At 36.1% G+C, this 17,170-nt stretch overlaps 2 protein-coding genes across 2 annotated transcripts; one reads left to right on the plus strand and one right to left on the minus strand.

Annotated features, from left to right (window-relative positions):
* The first annotated feature begins 1,269 nt into the window (after positions 1 to 1,269).
* LOC136804259 (protein FAM161B-like) lies at positions 1,270 to 15,832 on the plus strand. Its single transcript, XM_067060961.1, has 5 exons — positions 1,270 to 1,984; positions 2,220 to 2,276; positions 12,817 to 13,990; positions 14,946 to 15,152; positions 15,405 to 15,832. The coding sequence occupies exons 1-5, from the start codon at positions 1,294 to 1,296 to the stop codon at positions 15,805 to 15,807; spliced, it is 2,532 nt and encodes an 843-aa protein (XP_066917062.1). The 5' UTR covers positions 1,270 to 1,293; the 3' UTR covers positions 15,808 to 15,832.
* LOC136804257 (uncharacterized) lies at positions 2,771 to 7,090 on the minus strand. The gene is made up of 2 exons (XM_067060960.1): positions 6,605 to 7,090; positions 2,771 to 3,744 (listed from the first exon to the last, which is right to left on the minus strand). Exons 1-2 carry the CDS (start codon positions 6,798 to 6,800, stop codon positions 3,026 to 3,028), a joined length of 915 nt encoding a protein of 304 aa, XP_066917061.1. The 5' UTR covers positions 6,801 to 7,090; the 3' UTR covers positions 2,771 to 3,025.
* Positions 15,833 to 17,170: the final 1,338 nt, after the last annotated feature.

Genomic DNA, 17,170 nt, shown 5'->3' on the forward strand with positions numbered 1-17,170 from the left:
GCTAAAACTTTGGGGCAGGCTGGAGACTTCAAAAATGATTGGATTTGGTTGAAATTTGGCAGACTTGTTCCTTGGGTGAATATCTGGGGGTGTTTTTTTTATTTTTTGAAAATTTTCATTTTTAAGGGCGTGGTCATGAGTTTTTAGTTGAAATTGGTTACAATTTTACAATTGGACCTACGAATGATTTAAAAACACTGAAGTTGAGCCCAGTGCGGTTAGCACCTTCGATTTATCCAGTGGTGGTTGGAAATTCCAATGAAAATCCATGTACTTTTGCAAATTGTGTCGGAAATTGAACTCTTTTTTGGCGTTTTTAAATTCATTGTCTTGGAAATTATTCATACATTTTTCTACTCTTGCCTTGGAAATTGTGAATTTAGTTGAAAACTTTTGCCCTCAAAAATTCTGTGTCGTCCGCCCCCCTGTTACAGACAAATTCTGGAATGGCCCATTCGTACCCCTGAGACTTACTCAGCAGAATCTTGTAGGGATCCTTCTTGTTGTAGGGTTGGGAGCTTTGTTAAGGTCAAGTAAACTACACACACGTTATAAGTATTTGTAAATGACAGTATTCTGCTGTATATCGCTGGCGCAAGCAGTTAGGCATTGGTTTTAAGGTTACTTGCATGTTTTGGTGGTTCGTACCGGGGCGGCAAGAGGGTAGGTGACCTATTTCACGGGTAGCGGTACAGACAAATTTCAGAAAATTACTTAGAAAACAGTTAGAAACACTTGAGAAAGTCAGTAAATCAGGATAGAACATAGGAAAGTAGAAAATAGGGGGTTAATAAGAGAGGATGCATCACAATGATGATGGTATCGTTTGCCAACCTCACCAAATCACTACTAAGTGGTGAAGGTAGATGCTGACTTCTCAATCCTTAATGGTCGGTGAAAATCGTTCATATTAGGTTCAGGATCAGTTAGGGTCAGGGTGTAGCTCAAGAGTCAAAATAGGGTTGGGAGTTGGCATTGGTAGGGAAATATAAGACCCAAGGCCTCGGTGGGGGCCCTCTAGTGTTGGGGCTAACTCCCAAGGGCCAGACCCATTGAATTGTTTAGTTTAAGAAAAATTTCTGGCCTCCAAAACTAGGGACGATCTAATTACAGCCCATAACTAACAAAAATGAAAGTTATTCGATTAACAGAATTCTGATATTACCCAAAAGAAAATTCTATCAGTTGTTGAATTGAAAACATTAGAAAAATAAGTAATGGGGAAATGTGACATCGAAATATTCAATTTATTGAATTTATCTTTCTTAGAACGAAAAATAAGAATAACAGATCATGTCTTCGTCCCATTTTATTTCAAATTTTCGTAATTCGTGTGTTATTCAACCCAGAAGTCCAAGTACTCGTCTACCGACCACTGTATTGGAGCGAGATTCTCTGGATTTTGCCAACCGCATCTCATCTGGAATAGGTCGTAAGACCAACCCTTCAACTGAGAATGTATTAAATAGTTATGAAGCTACTTCCTCAGTATTGGATCAATGTAAATCGCCAACTGGAGAAAATTCTAGGAACCGTCTCCATCAAAAATCACCTACAGAACTAAAAAATCTCATCAATGATGATGATAAATTCTTCTCACATTTACAAGCACTCAAGAAAGAGAACAAGAAAACATTGAACTCTCTTGAAAAGTTGTATAACATGAGTATTGAATCAAATGAGGATCAGACTAACACTGGACGCTATATCATGAATGATGAAAAAGTACACAGCATTTTAGCACGCACTAAAAAACATCAGGAATCTACAAAAAGAAGAAAACCTGGAACAAAACAGAGATCAACACACAAAGACAAAAGCACTGATGAGAAAGATGAGTTAATTGATTTCGAAGACCAGGTTCTTGTTGATCGACTTGAGAAATCGTTTCAAGATTGTAGAGAGAAGTTTCAAAGACGTGCTTCACCACCAGGAACAGCTTCAGCAGAAGAAAATCACCAGAGCCTTTCTCAAAGTGATGAAGGTAAGACATTATCATAACAAGACGTTCTTCTGTTGGATAAATATAATTAGTGCTTAGTTGCTAATTAGTTTAAAGTCAAATTCCCATGTATTAGGTCTTTTTCTTTTTGGTCTCCAAGCAAATTTACACTTTGGAAAATCGAAAAAGTGTTATGATTCGGAAATCAGTACATTCAGAACTACTTAGTGAAGCAAATCTTTCGTCTTTCTTTTAAGTATATTTTATTTTTCTCTAGAACTTGGCGTTGACATTGAAAGGATCAAGCAACAAAAAATGGATTATTACGGAAAAGGTGAGTGAAAAACATTTTCTAGTGGTGTATTACACTGATCAAGATCGGACTTAGTAGTTTCTTTAGGAATTCATCCTGTTTCAAAAAAATCTACCCAATGTGAAGGAAAACATCTTTGGGAGGATAAGAACCCCTCTTGATTTTTACCAAAATTTCAGGGTATTATTGTATTTTTATAGATTCTTGAACTACACCTACACAAATATTCGTCTGAATTTCCTTGGTTTTTACAGACCCCTGCCCTAGTATTTTACAAAGTTTTATCGATTCCTTTGGAGTTTCCAGGTTATGAGTGCGCCCTCAAAAGGGTGTATTTATTGTTGAGTAGCCTAATGAACTTCAAGCTATGCATGGGTCAAAATAGAATTTAAAGTAGGTCAGGAACGAACATGGAATCATAACTCACAATGGGAAATGTGAGTTTTTACTGAGTACTGTTTCATTACATCTGTAAAGGGTTGGTAAGAACCAAAATGAACTTCTGCAGTATGAAGTTTTTATTAAAACTTTCTTACTTTTCTTTTCTCTGTTTTTTTTCCTATTTACAATCTTTTTTGATAAATTATTTTTTCAGGAGGCCTCTTCTTAAATACAGTTTTTAGATATTGTTTTTATTATAAAAACAATTTGCGTTAGTGTCGATACGACTTTTTGAGCTATTGAACCGTCACCGTATTGATTCAGCTTAAGTTCAATTATGTTTCACATTGTACTCTATATGAGTTAATGCTTTTTGCGTTTTGTCTTGTTTACATTCCATTCGTATCTTGTGCCAAGAAAGAAGATGTCGTGCTCTTGACGTCAGCCGGATTCAAATCACAAGCTTTCGCGAAATTCTCAGCGAATGCTTCCCATTGGTCACCTTGGTATTCCTCCTCCTCAGTTGGCTCCTCATGGAAGTATGCAATCATGTAACTTTCAACCATGCTCGTGTCTAGCTCAAAAGCCTCAGCTAGATGATGTGCGAATTCTTGATATTGGCTTTCGAGAGCGGCTTCAGGGTGCGCCCAGTGGTGGTGGGGTGGCGGATGCAAGTCATGATGTGGGTGGTGTGGTCCTTCAAATGGTGGTGGGGGCATGTCATGCTGATGGTGTCTTCCTTCAAAGTGTGGTGGAAATGGAAGTCCCCCGCGTCCTCTTCTACCACCAAAGAAACCACCTCTAGGTGCAAACATCCCTCCACGTTTTCCAAATCCAAAACCTCGTCTCGGCCCACAAGCGCCACCTCTGCGTCCCTTGAGCCCTCCTCTACCGCCAAACATTCCTTTTCTTGGATCGAAGTGATGCCCTCTCGGGCCAAAGAGGCCACGACAATGCCTACGTCTTTCGCGAGGTCCCGGTTGAGAAATTTCTGATGAATCTTCTTTAGTTTTGACGTAAAGTTTGACGCTTTTGGACGCGTCGGCGTTTTTCCATACTTGTGAAAGTTCTTCGTTTGATGAAATGATGACCAAATCCTCGTCCTCATCTATTGTAAAAAATAATAAAGTTGTTATTGTTTGAATTCAATTAAAAAATGCTGAATAAAGGTATGTTTTATCCATCTATTTAGATTCAATTACACTCTTTGCTTTAAATCAGCAAGATTTGAGCTTTGTTTTAATTGCCAACACTGATCAAACTTATTTAGAAGATAAATAAAAGATAGTATATCAGGGGAAATATAATGATCTCCTTCCTGTCTTAAGCTTCCCTTAATATCTCTCAATCAGCGATTTAAAGGTACAAAATCATGTCTTTAACTTCCCTTAATACATCTCAGTCAGCGATTTAAATATACAAAATCAGTTCTCATGACTGATTAATTATCGAAAAGGCGAAATCATATTTAAGATTTTAGGAAAATACAGCACCATTTCCTGTGAAAGCTTTTTCTCTCACTTTTTTACGAAGAAATGCAAGACATGGGTCTATCGATAGCATCAGTTTATGAACTCTTGAGTCTGCTTGAGTACCTTCTTTCTTCAAATAACTGATAAATCATCAAATACTTCATCGCAAACAACAATCGTCTTTATTATGCGATCTTGTTTTTTTTCGAATCGACTGTTTGTTTTTATTTGGTATTTTAATCCATGAACCCCCGTCTTTTTAATAAATTTGACATGACGTTTTTTAGCAATGACTAAATAATAAACTGTCTCTTGTTTTCTTTATCATATGGAATGTCTAATTATAAATCTGCGTTTTAGAATACCATTGATCTTATGTGTTTGTTGATGCAGTTTCGTGTCTTCTAGTGAGTATGCAGGGATTACAAAAAGAGTATCTCTATCGAGTGAACTTTCTACCGGCTTTGACAACGTCAGTTGAAAGTTCTCAAGAGGACGATCAGAAAAGCATCGATTTGTCTGGTATCTACAATGGTGGGTTTTGGTCACGAAGGAGACTCTACGGTATACGGGCGGCTCTAGGTAGGCACTACGTAGATCATAATTTACCGCTCCACAAAGTAGTTGCTATCGTATTGGTTTGCTCAGTTGGTGAAAATGGCAAGACCATCAATCAAGATTATAACAAGCTTGTTCTAAAGAGAAATACCAATCTTGATTATCATGTGCTGTTCGACAATTCATCAGGACGATGGTTTGTCATTGAATTCGTGGTGGATGAAACATCTCTACTTGAAGAAATTTTTATTTACACTGGATTTGTAGATATTAATCAACCTGACGGAAACATTATTTACTGTGATCAAAAATCATTTCTAAAATGTAGACTTTTTTACCAACCTAATCTTGGACATAGAAGACTCCCTCACCGCTCTAGCAGTTTGGTGGGAAATACATTGGCCATTATATCACCTTCGAATAACCTTGAAAACTCTTACTCCATCTTAGATCTTGTATGCTTTAATGAAAATGAAATATTTCACTTAAAACGGATTTTTTTAAACCATAATTTACGGTTTACTACCCTTTTTCTGGATATCGATGCTTCCATCGTTTATCTGTTCCAGAATAGGAGACACAGAAGAAGACTACCGTCAGGTCATAATAAAGTAACCACAAGACTGCAATTATCAATCCTCGACTTTTCTGGGAGTTGTATTATGGAAAATGCAACACTAGATTTTGATTCCTCAAATGTTCTTCATATCAGGAAGTCATTTTTCCTGATATATTCGCCTTCTTCCTGGAAAAATCACTTTAAAACAGCCAATGTAACACCTTCTGGAATAACAATGTTGAAAACAATTGATTTGCCAGCTTCTAATTTAGCTGTTAGAAGCATTGAAAATTCAATCCACATAGTGAGCTATTTTAACCAAGTATTAGTGTGTGCCATTGTTAAAGATGTAGAATTCTTGGCAGAAGGATGTTATGGAGTTTGGTCTTATAACCTTATAACAGGAGAGCAAAAGGTTTTATACAGTGGTTCTGAAAATGAACAAATTTTACATTTTGATTTGAATTGGGATTTGAGTGAAATTGCAGTTTGGACATCAAATGGTGATGAACGAGAGAAACACCTTAAAATTACGAAACTTCCATCTCATGATATCACTTTGAAACATTTTGCAAGACTGGCTTGTTTGAAGTCCTTTGGTGAGAAATATTTAAACGAGCGACTTCCAGTTTGTTTACAAAGATATCTTGGAATTTTGCATGAATGAGTATTGATTTGTTTTATGTGTAGTTTTGGTTCTATATAGTATTATATTGCATTATAATAGTCTTACTTGCTCAAAACGAGGCTCTCTAAAATGTATGTAACATTTTAATAAAAGATACCTTTCTCTAAAACATCTTTTACCACGTTTGTCTGACTTTGTATATTGGATCATTTTTGATACCATTCATGGTCAAGAGAGCCAGTCTACAAACTTTGGCTGTTCAAATTCAGACGACTTAAGCTGTAAAATATTCATATACGGCTCAAAACAGTATTTTTCCGTTTAAAGACTTTTATTTCATAATGAATAGAATGATTTACTATGATTTGATAAATGGACATACTGGCAAAACGCTTTCTTAAAGGTTTTGTTTTTAAATAAAAAATCGTTTGCGGACTCATCAATTTTAATTTACAAGCTTTTTCACATTGAATTGACACGGATGTGGAGCAAGATTGGTCAGCAGGAGGAAAAGAATAGCACAATATAACAATAGGGAGACAACAACACTAACGTAAAAATAAAACCTTTAACGGTTTCTAAAGCTCCCAATTTCTTGGGAAATTGCACAAAAATGCTCATAATAAATGGTGAAATTGAGAGCATTTTTAGAACATTTAGGCAAAATGTTAAGAACATCAAAAGGCTTTGAATATTTTTGATATTCTCACAAAAAAGAGCAGTAATCTGCAAATAATCGAGGCACTCTTACCTTTCCAAAATATCTCAATCTCCTTCTCCCTTAATTCTGGAAACATTTGGCAAATCTTCCCTCGGAGGTATCCAAAATCTTCTTTAGATGTTGATTGGACGGTGAACTTCCGAATTTCTTTGGTTTGTCGATCCTTGATGTAATAAACTTTCAGTGGAAGTTCACTCGGTGGTGATTGTCCTTCGTTACTCGTCATGACTTCCAGTGAATTTATTCAAATAGTACTTTTAAACTTATCTCTAAACTTTATATCTGTTTATATATGTATGTTTGAAAGTATGTTTTCCCTAACTTCCCTGCAGTATTTAAAAAACTTGCTTATGTAAGCATTCAATGCAAGATGCTTAGACTAGTGTGGTTGTTTTTAGATTTCTCAATCGTCTCCAATTTCATTACTTTTGTGTACATCTCAACATTTTTTCGTTTTTTTTTGCTGAATTTGCCATTTGTCCAGTCATCCGGTTTTTGATTTGTGATTACGTATACAAAACTGTTTTTCGGGCACAGGTCACATGATTGTCACAAGTGAAGTGAAGGGGAATTCCCATTTTACAAATTGCTTGAGTCTGCAATTTTATATAGGCACAGAAATCATAATCAAATATACGTTTCGAATTTACATTCTTATTACATTACATTGTTTCATTACATTACAAATTTTTGAAGTCTTCGGATGCTCTTAACTTTTTGAGTTTTAAGCCTAAAAATGTTCTTAACATGTTCTTACGCACTATAACCATAATAGATCATAAGACATTTGTCTCAATAGTATGTGGGCACTTTACTATTTTTAACATAATTTAACAGCACCCATTAAATATTCTTAATTGGCTAGAGTATAAGGAATATGATTTATTTCTAATTCAGCCTTGAATATCTTTTGTTTTTCTCAAGAGGCTGAAAATTGAATTTGTTTTGATCACTTAAATTTCTATAAAAACATTCGTAAGGTAATCGTATTGCACCGAAGGTTTTTAAAATCAACTTAAATAACATCACAATTAAATAATGGCACCAAGAAATGTTTGAAGTGAATTTTACTTTTTTACAAAAGTCCGATGAAACCTTCGTCTTTTTTTTCATGTTCAAGTGTATCGACCATTTTGACTTTGGTAGAAAACTCTCGATATGTTACTTTTATGATGTCTTTTAGTCTAGCGTCTAGCAAGCTAGACGACTAATTCAGATATAGTAGAAACAAAGCAAAAAGTAATGGAAGGAACAATTGTAGTCCGCTAAATACAAACTAAATCCCGTAACAATAATCGTATTATCATATAACGCCTATACTACTGCATTACACGCATTATAAACGACTCCAGTTTTGATGTCTTTCTTTTATTGAGGAATGTTCGCTAGATTTTATACAGCGAAAGTAAATTTCTTATATTGAAGAGATATTATTCAATCATTTTTACAGAACCAAAGAAATTTTTTCAACAATTCGACATAAGATAGTTTCGTAGTTTGAATCGCGGACATCTAAAGATATACTTGCTATAACTATAAGAAACCTAAGAAGCCAAACAGTGAGCGTGTGAGTATTTGTGAAAAGTCATCTCAGACGACCCCATGGCGACTTGAACGATATAACTTTTATTTATTATTAAACTAATTTTAAGAAACAGACCTTTATTAGCTAATGAGATTTCATTTTTGATTGATGAGGTTTGCTAAAAAGAATAAAACTATAATCACGTGATATTCATGTGACGTCACATCAAGATGAGATTCTTCGGTGAACGTTTTTCTTAACCCTTTCTGTGCCAGTACCTCGCTCTATTTGCCGCGAATTTAAAAAGATGTAAATTATATTGCCAAGAAAATTTACTGTCAAGAATACATTTTCACGGGCTTCCTATTTTGCCAATGCCGGATATATCCGACAATTTTATTCCAAAAATTATTGGCACTACGGGGCCATGGGACCAGCATTTAGCGCCAAAATGATGCTTTGTGTTTGAGACAGCCTGAAGATCACGTCAAAAATGTTTAGATTTGGCTGGAATTTGGCATACTTGTTCATTGGGTCAATAGATAAGGCCCTTGTTTTTCATTTATTGAATCATTATCAATGGTAAGGCTTAGAGACAAATGTAATGCATGTCAGATATATCCGACAAAGGCACGGAAAGGGTTAATCTCCTGGTGTTGTGTTTGTTGAAGGTCGACCTAAGCAAAGAATTTATCTTAATGATTAAAAGAATTTTTGAACGCGTCATAAAAATTCCACAACGATAACACGATTAAAAAATCAACCGAAAAAATTATCAGCTAGAAAGAATTTATTGTTGCTTTCTATTTTTCTCGTGCTATATATCTGATAAGGTAACTTGATGCTCAGCGATAGACATAACAATGTACAAATTGTTCTGGTTGGATACTTTTACAAAGTTCAAAATGAACTCTTGAAAATCTAGAAAGTGTACTCCGGGAAATTCGATATAGATTCCTTATTATAACAGAATATGTAGTACTTTATTTAAAGAAAATTCTTTCTTTGGGAAAGAACTCGAATTCTACGAATATCTATCCCCTTGAAAAATGGCAAAATTTGATAAAAACACCTCGAAAAAAGTTATTCTATTGCCCTTGGCAAAATCAGGTTCCTGGAAATCCCATAAAACTTTCTTCGGACCCTTGGAATGTACACGAGCTTATTATTCCACCCCTGGAAAAGGAAATATAGCCTTATTTTGCTCCAAAACTCAAAGAAAAAATGTGGTGCGTCATGTTTACGCATCTAAAAATCTAGAAGAAGAGAGATCGTTAAAAAAGTTTTCACCTGATTGGGTCGGAGTATCTACTACATTCTGGAAATTCCTTTGTTTCATCTTTATAAGTTTTTTGTTCACACGAAGAGAAAGATTGTTTCTGATTCAAAACCATCTTACCGCGATTATAAAGTAAAAATAAGCTTGAAAGTAGTCAACACATCAAGTTTTGTATGAAGTAGGAAGTATAAGGAAAAGGTGAAAACCTGGTGTCGACTACACCTTTATAAACAGTGAAAAATATATCATTACTTTCATTGTGAAAGCATCATCGTGCTGTACATGTCAAAGTTTTTATGATTTTAGGAGGAGCGTTCATTCGAGGAGGGCGTTTAAAAAAAGGGGGCTTTTTTATTGAATTATCCTTAACTAAGGTCACTTTCTTCGTTATCTTTCAGTTCAAATTATGTCATTTTAAAGATGTAAATGGGTTAAAATAAGTTTAAATAAATACTGAAAGAATGCAATTATAAACACATATTTAAGTTTTTCTTCATGTAACTCGCCCTCACAGCTACTTGACTCGAGCAAACGCCCCTCCTAGAGGGGAGGCGATTATTCGAAGTAATACGGTATGTCACGTTCTATTTCATGCAGGCTTGTTTCGTTTCTTAGTTAAAAATATCACAAATCAAAAAAATTCACAATGGTATCAAAAGCTGGAATCATATCAATCATATTCTCAGGTCTTGCTTTCATTTTTGGGTTTACTTCGATAGTTGATAATGATTGGTTGCATTCGAAATCTACAATTAACGGCGTTTTGATTGCTGAATTCACTGCTAGTATATGGGAAAGTTGCATTGGATTCCGTGGCCAACCAACTGAATGTTCAGCTAACAACATCCCATGGGATCGGCTGCAAGCTGCTCAAGGTTTTCTTGTGATTGGCACCATCTTTAGTTTCTCAAGTCTCCTAGCAACCATGATTGTCGTGTTCAAGCAGAAAATGAAACCTATCATTCCACCCATAATGCAATTCATCACTGCCGGATTTATATTCATTGGATTGATTGTTTTCATTAGCAACAAAGAAGGAAATGAGGTTTCGGATTTGGTAAGATGGGCTTGGTATGGTCGAGATTTTTATTTGTCTTGGGCTGGATGGTTATTTTCAGTTGTAGCAGGTTGTGTGAGTGTTTGTGGATGCAGATGTATCACTACTACCGCTTTGACGGAGTAGAAAAACCGCTCCTAAACGTGGCGCGGAGCTGTGTAATACCGTTTGTGATTTGAATACAGGTATATGATGTAATTTAGGCTTAGAAAACTTTTGTAAACGATTGTATTCCTTTAAAAGTGAGGTTGGGTAAAGAGACAAAGACACATACTGTACCCAAAAATAGAAAATTATATGTATTTTAGTGTAATTATTTGTGTAAAAATCTTGTATTTTTTAAATTATTTTTTTAAAGTTTTTCCTTTATTTCCTTTGTTTTTACTCGCTGAAAGAGATAATAAAATCCAAAACCTTGATTAATATTCAACTTCCCCAACATTCCCCGAGTCTGTTTATCGTTTGGAAAGAGAAACTTGGTATAATTATTTTCTTATTTTTGACCTTGCCAACAGAAGGGACCATTCAAAAAGTACGTACGCTCAAATATAAGAAAAATTCGACCCCTTTATACACTCGCGTACGCTTGGATAGCACCCCCTGTGCGTACGTTCGCTTTTCAATTAGAAGGTTCGGAAAATCTGGGAAAAAACAGGTTGAAAAAAATTTCAAAGCGTACGTACATTTCTTCATTGACCCCCCTCCCTCACGTACGCTTTCGTACGCTTTTCGAAGGACCCCCCCCCCTTCAGAGCGTACGTACTTTTTGAATGGTCCCGAAGTATATTTAAGTCGCTCGTCTGTTCTTTCGTTCGCTCGTTCCATAGTTCCTTCTATTCTGATTGTTTGCTCAGGATTGCCAGAAAGTCCATTTTGATGAAAAGGCTTTTTGGAGTCGCTTTTAGTCTTTTCTCCATTTGACTTAACTTGATATTATTGAAATTCCCGCCTGTTTCCTTGTTTTCTTTGAAGATTTAAAAGAAACTAAATTTATTTCAGTAAATGTCCATTTCTTGGAACCATTGACAACAATTTCCTGAATGGAATTTTATTGGCTTAAAGAGGAGAGGGGTATAGACCAGCGTCCGAGATTCAAAAAAGGCCTTAAAACGGTTTTCGTAGGGCACCCCTTAGATCAGGGCAAATTTTTGATATTATGCTCCTAATAGGGTGTAGAATTGTCAAAAAAAATTTGCCCTTCGAATCTCCTGCAGTTTTCGAGTGAATCGATTTTTAGTTAATCGATAGAACTTATCAAGGGTCCCCCCTTTACTAACGGTTTTTTCGAAGTCTGAAAATCAAATATCTGAGACTACCAACGGATTCAGCGTGAAAAGTAGATAAAGAAAATGGGGTTATTTGTTAAGTTTCGACCACCTGGTGCCGAGAAATGGCATTTTTAAGGCGAAAAATCGACGTTTTTGGCGTTTTCCGATGACGTCAGCATTTTCCTAGGAGCATTTTCAGAAAAAATCATTCCCACAGCTGGAAAGCCCTGAATTAGTAGTATCCAAAAATGGTATAGTTTGTCAACTTTCAATGTATAGATCTCGAGATAATTCATTTTTAAGGTGGATAAATATGCTGAAAAACTGCTGACTCAGCAAAAAATATCGATAATTTTCAATATTTAAACCAAAACATCTCGAGATTTAGACATCGAAAGTTAACAAACCATACCATTTTTGGATACTACTAATTCAGGGCTATCCAGTTGTGGGAATGGTTTTTTCTGAAAATACTCCTAGGAAAATGCTGACGTCATCGGAAAACGCCAAAAACCTCGATTTTTCGCCTTAAAAATGCCATTTCTCGGCACCAGGTGGTCGAAACTTAACAAATAACCCCATTTTCTTTATCTACTTTTCACGCTGAATCCGTTGGTAGTCTCAGATATTTGATTTTCAGACTTCGAAAAAACCGTTAGTAAAGGGGGACCCTTGATAAGTTCTATCGATTAACTAAAAATCGATTCACTCGAAAACTGCAGGAGATTCGAAGGGCAAATTTTGTTGTCAATTCGACACCCTATTAGGAGAATAATATCAAAAATTTGCCCTGATCTAAGGGGTGCCCTACGAAGTGACACAATCCACTGCCTCGGACGCTGGTCTAGTACGTGAATTAGGCCTGCGAATATCTATAATTCTAAAGATAGACTTTACAGGGAAAACTGTAAGGGGGTAAAAGTGTATAAAAATCAAGTAATTGTTACCAAGAAGCAAAGCATGAAATTCCAAGCAAAAAAAATATACAAAACTTATCCCTTACTCAAAATCCTATCAGATCTAGTCCAGCATGACTGGAAAGTCTATCGTCAGTTGGAAAAAATTCTCCACTTCTAGTGCAGTGCTTCATTCAATACTTCGATCTTGTTTTAGGCTCTGAAGGAGACGAAGATGAGATTAGTTCCCAATCCTCTGAAGAACGAGATGAAGATCTAGACGAACAACTTCGAGTCACTGCGCCGGAGAGTCATGTTAATATTCTTCCTGATAAACATGAACGAAAATCTTTTCGTGGACGCTCCTCCTCATTTGATGTCATTGCAGGGATGTGGGAGAACTTCTCCGTAGACGAATACGCGCCGTACACCAAGCGAGATAAGGACGCAGATAAGAAATGGTCGCCCTCCATTACCATCCCCGAACCTTTCCAAATGACGATACGCGATGAAATCAAAGCTAGGAGAAAATCAAAACGTATCGAGCAAATTGAACAAGAATACTTTCGCAAACGTCTCCTGGAAGATATGGAACTACAAAAACGGATCCGCCCTACGCCAGTGCCGCCCACAACCTTTCTACCGCTTTATGACGAACACCGGGAAAAGGAGGAAAAACGCCGGGAATATATACGGGACTTAAGTAAACAGATATTGAAATCAACGGAAAAGCCTTTTTCATTTGTCAAGCGTGAAGAAGTCAAACATGAAATGCGGAAAGTTCATACTTCAGTGGCTGAAATGAAAAAGGAAAAGAAAATGAAGGAAAAACAGAAATTCACAGCCAACCCATACCCAGAGAAATTGTTCGGCTTAACCTGGGCTGACAAGTTAGCGGAACAAGATGAATACCGGAAAATCAAAATCAAAATGCGAGCACAAGAAACGTTAGCTCAATCCTCTTTACCGCTGAGCATGAAAACGAGATCTCATTCTGCAAAGTATTATGGGTCACGTGAAGGAACAAAACGAGTCAAAGAAGACCTCAAAAAACGGAAACAAAAGTTCCAACCGGAAATTCATCATGATATACCAGACTTTGAAGATCTGCAAAATAAATTTGAAGAAGAACTTCATAAGAGACGTAGTGCGAAAAATCGCACTATTTGTGAACCCTTTGATTTGCAAACTGGTAAAATACCCGAGAGGCGTTCGAAGTTTTTGAATTCGGTTTGTAAGTCAAACACTAGTTGCAATACTTCCAGTGGATACTCTCCGAAATTTGAACGTACCGGGCGTAGTCAAAGCAGAAACAATCTTTCAACAACTGGAAACCGCTCTCGGTCATTGAGTTGGTCGCGCACACAACAACAAACGCCCCCTGAAGTCAGGTATGAATTAAAGTTATTGCTTTTAAAGCAAGAGATGTATGTTCAACTTGAACTTGGCCCATTTGAACTTAGGTTATAAAATCGAGATCGTGAATTCTCTCTGTAGAATCTTAAGTTTTTATTTACTAAATGGAGTTAGGCTAATGTTATGATAACCCTAAGTTGAATAGGTACTCAAACAGTTATGTCCAGGGGGGGTCAAGCAGTTAGTACATGACACCTGTGACACTTAATACGGTGGTACTCCATTTTCAAAATTGGCAAAATGCAGTTAGTACACCCTGTGGACTAAGTGCGAAAACAGGTGGTATGCTTTATGCTTGGTAATTAGCAGCAAATTTTGTGTACTAACTGCCAAAAATCAAGTTAGAAAAGATTTAATTTTTTTTTCAATCTTAAAGATATTTTTCAAATTTGAAAATAAAAAAACTTTCAAAATTTTGCATTTTTTTCTAGAATATGTTTAATTTCAAAAATAATTTCAACACCAAAGATGTTGAAAAGTTTCTCTCATTTTGAAAAAATTGAAATTTGGCCTCAAAATCAGTTAGTACACAGTGTACTAAGTGACAGCAGGTGGTGGTGGGGTACAGATTTCTCAAAAAATCAAATAGTACACATCGTGTTCAAAAATAACTGCTTGACCCCCCCCCTGTTTTGTCTCACTTATTCATTTGGCCAAATGATTTCAACTCTTTCAACTGTCAACTCAACATTTCAAAAACTACAGTACTTAATTCGAATTTTTTTTTCTTTTTGGCATTTGTGTTGAATTGTACCCTGGGATCTCTAGAACTCAGACCTCTCTTAGTCTAATGTCTCCTTAATTCAAACATGTTTCCCTTCAGTTAACAGTGCCTTACAAATCAGGCTCCATAACTCGTACAAATTTCAATTCTTGGTGCGTAATCAAGTTCTCGAGACTTCAGTGCAGTATGAAAGCTTTCTTTTCCAGCCATACAGAGACATCGAAGCTACGTCACGAAAGATTACGAAAGAGTCTTGAGAAAACGAAACAGGAAGAACTCCAGTTGGCTGTCAAACTGAAAAAGAAGCAACAAGAATTAAACGAACTCCGAAAGAGTGTCACTTTGAAAGCGAAAGCTCAAGATCCATCACGAAATCGCAAGAAGGAAACCAAAGAGAAATTGAAAATTTTTAAGTCAGTATTATTTTGCTGTGTGGATTCAGTTAGTTTCGCCGGTTAAGTAAAGCAATTGAAAATCGCAATTTTACTGAAGTCAAATAAAAGCAATGCCTGTATAAGTTTGTAATGACTTCAGACAATTGATCTTTGTAAACTTTAGTCCAATACCCTTTCATACAGTTTTTAAGAGCAACAATTGATAGGTGTAAAGCTTTTGGGTGTTTTATTTTATTTTCGACGTATCTCAGTTAAAAAAATTTATTTTAGGATGGCTGACCATGACCGACGTAAGGAATACGAAACATATCTTCAAGACGTCAACGAAAAGCTCAAAGATCGGCCGCTCTTATTCGAACGTGAATCGCAAACGAACGCGCGTAGCAAGGCGCATAAACGTTACGAGGAGATTTTACGAGAAGCTGGAATCGATGGTGGAACGTTGGATTCTTTCTTGCAAGGCGAAACGACATCTGGTGGAATGATAAGCACTGGTGAAGATAACGGTGTAACTGACAGTGAAGGTGAAATGGATACTGTTAGCAATGATGGCAGTTATGTGGGTGGGGATGATAGCCGCCGGACAGAGAGTCGTTTATCGGACGACGAAAGTGTGGATGATGAAGGTGCGAGAGAATATTCTGAAGATGAATTTGAAGAAGATGCTGATTGATTGATGTTTTCGATTGGTTTGTCGATCATTTTCGTTCAATTTTACCCCCACTGTTGAGAATTTTGATTTTCGAAGTATCGAACCCCCTGGATATCCTACTTTATTAGTAAAGACCCCCTGGATATTCACTTTTAGAAATATGCTCAACCCCCTGGATATCCGCTCCCTTGTAGATATTTAACCCACTGGATATCTACTTTTTAACAAAAATTGTTAACCCCTGGAAATCCGATATCCTCAACAGGGGGGGGGGCACGGACTATTTTTGGAAAAGCCTATTTATCAATGGAAACCTACATTAACCTTTTTGATAGAATGAATACCCTCTCTCTCAATACCGTAGTCATTGTGATGTTTTTAAAAGTTAAATAGTATGTCGTCTGTTTGAGGAAATTCGAGTTGAACTTTTACTAAAGGTACCCATCGTTTTCTATACCTCTACGTAGCGTTCGCTTTTTTTCTGGGATGGGGGGGGGCGCCGAAAGACAAAGGTCGAAAAAAGGCGCCTCTGAATACTAATTTTAGCGCCCCTTTGTTTTTATACCTTAGAATTAGCTGTTTAGAAAAGATAAAAAATATTTTGGTGATTGCTTCGCTCTCCTCATTTTTACAAAGATATTTTACTTTTAAAAGGGGCACCAAAATCAAATCGCCAAAACTTTCCAAAATTGTCTACCCAGCCTTGGTTGACCCAGCACGCTACTAGCTAAATGATGTAAAATCTGTTGTTTTACGATGTCGACTTTGATGAAAATTTTATACCCATTTCTCTGAAGGACAAATTTTAAATACAAATCTTAGTTAAGAGTTTATTATATACTTGAATTATTTAATTTTTATTGTTACATAAAATATTTATAGAATTTACAGTGTGTCCCGAATGAAGCGCAACAACAATCCTCACCATTTAGATGATTTTCTTAATCACTTTGAGTCATCAAATTTGATCATGAAATCGACAACAGATTTATTTTAATAAATTTCTTTGATAAACAACAAGAGCGACAAAATAATCAAACTTTGAAAGCAAAATTTGAAAAAAAAATTCTACCGTGGTCTAATAGCCATGATATATCAGGAATTATTCAATGGCTTTTTTTGCCTGCAGGTATATAATAATCATAATTATTTTTGTTCGCAGTTATGGAGATAAGGCTTTTCATTAATTGACTGCTTCATTCGGGACTCGTTGTATACATATTTTGAATATGTTTTTAAACGCAATTTCTTGGTTAACTTAAGAATGGATACTCCGATAAATCACTATCGTCTGGAGGAACTATTTTTGACGGTACTTAACTTAACTAGTGGATAGTCATCGATCTTTAAAATATTTTGTCGAGGCCTTTAATACCTAAAAAGC

Source organism: Clytia hemisphaerica, unplaced genomic scaffold, assembly GCF_902728285.1.
Source record: "Clytia hemisphaerica strain Z4C2 unplaced genomic scaffold, Clytia hemisphaerica genome assembly, whole genome shotgun sequence".
NCBI classification, from domain to species: domain Eukaryota; kingdom Metazoa; phylum Cnidaria; class Hydrozoa; order Leptothecata; family Clytiidae; genus Clytia; species Clytia hemisphaerica.

What these genes read in the sequence shown, in the direction of transcription:
- LOC136804259 (XM_067060961.1), top strand. Translation starts at nt 1,294, where the DNA reads ATGTCTTCGTCCCATTTTATTTCAAATTTTCGTAATTCGTGTGTTATT. An exon ending in AATGGATTATTACGGAAAAG is followed by an intron (nt 2,277 to 12,816) that starts GTGAGTGAAAAA and finishes ATCTTGTTTTAG; the next exon opens with GCTCTGAAGGAGACGAAGAT. An exon ending in CAAACGCCCCCTGAAGTCAG is followed by an intron (nt 13,991 to 14,945) that starts GTATGAATTAAA and finishes TTTCTTTTCCAG; the next exon opens with CCATACAGAGACATCGAAGC.
- LOC136804257 (XM_067060960.1), bottom strand. Translation starts at nt 6,800, where the DNA reads ATGACGAGTAACGAAGGACAATCACCACCGAGTGAACTTCCACTGAAA. An exon ending in GATTGAGATATTTTGGAAAG is followed by an intron (nt 3,745 to 6,604) that starts GTAAGAGTGCCT and finishes TTTTTACAATAG; the next exon opens with ATGAGGACGAGGATTTGGTC.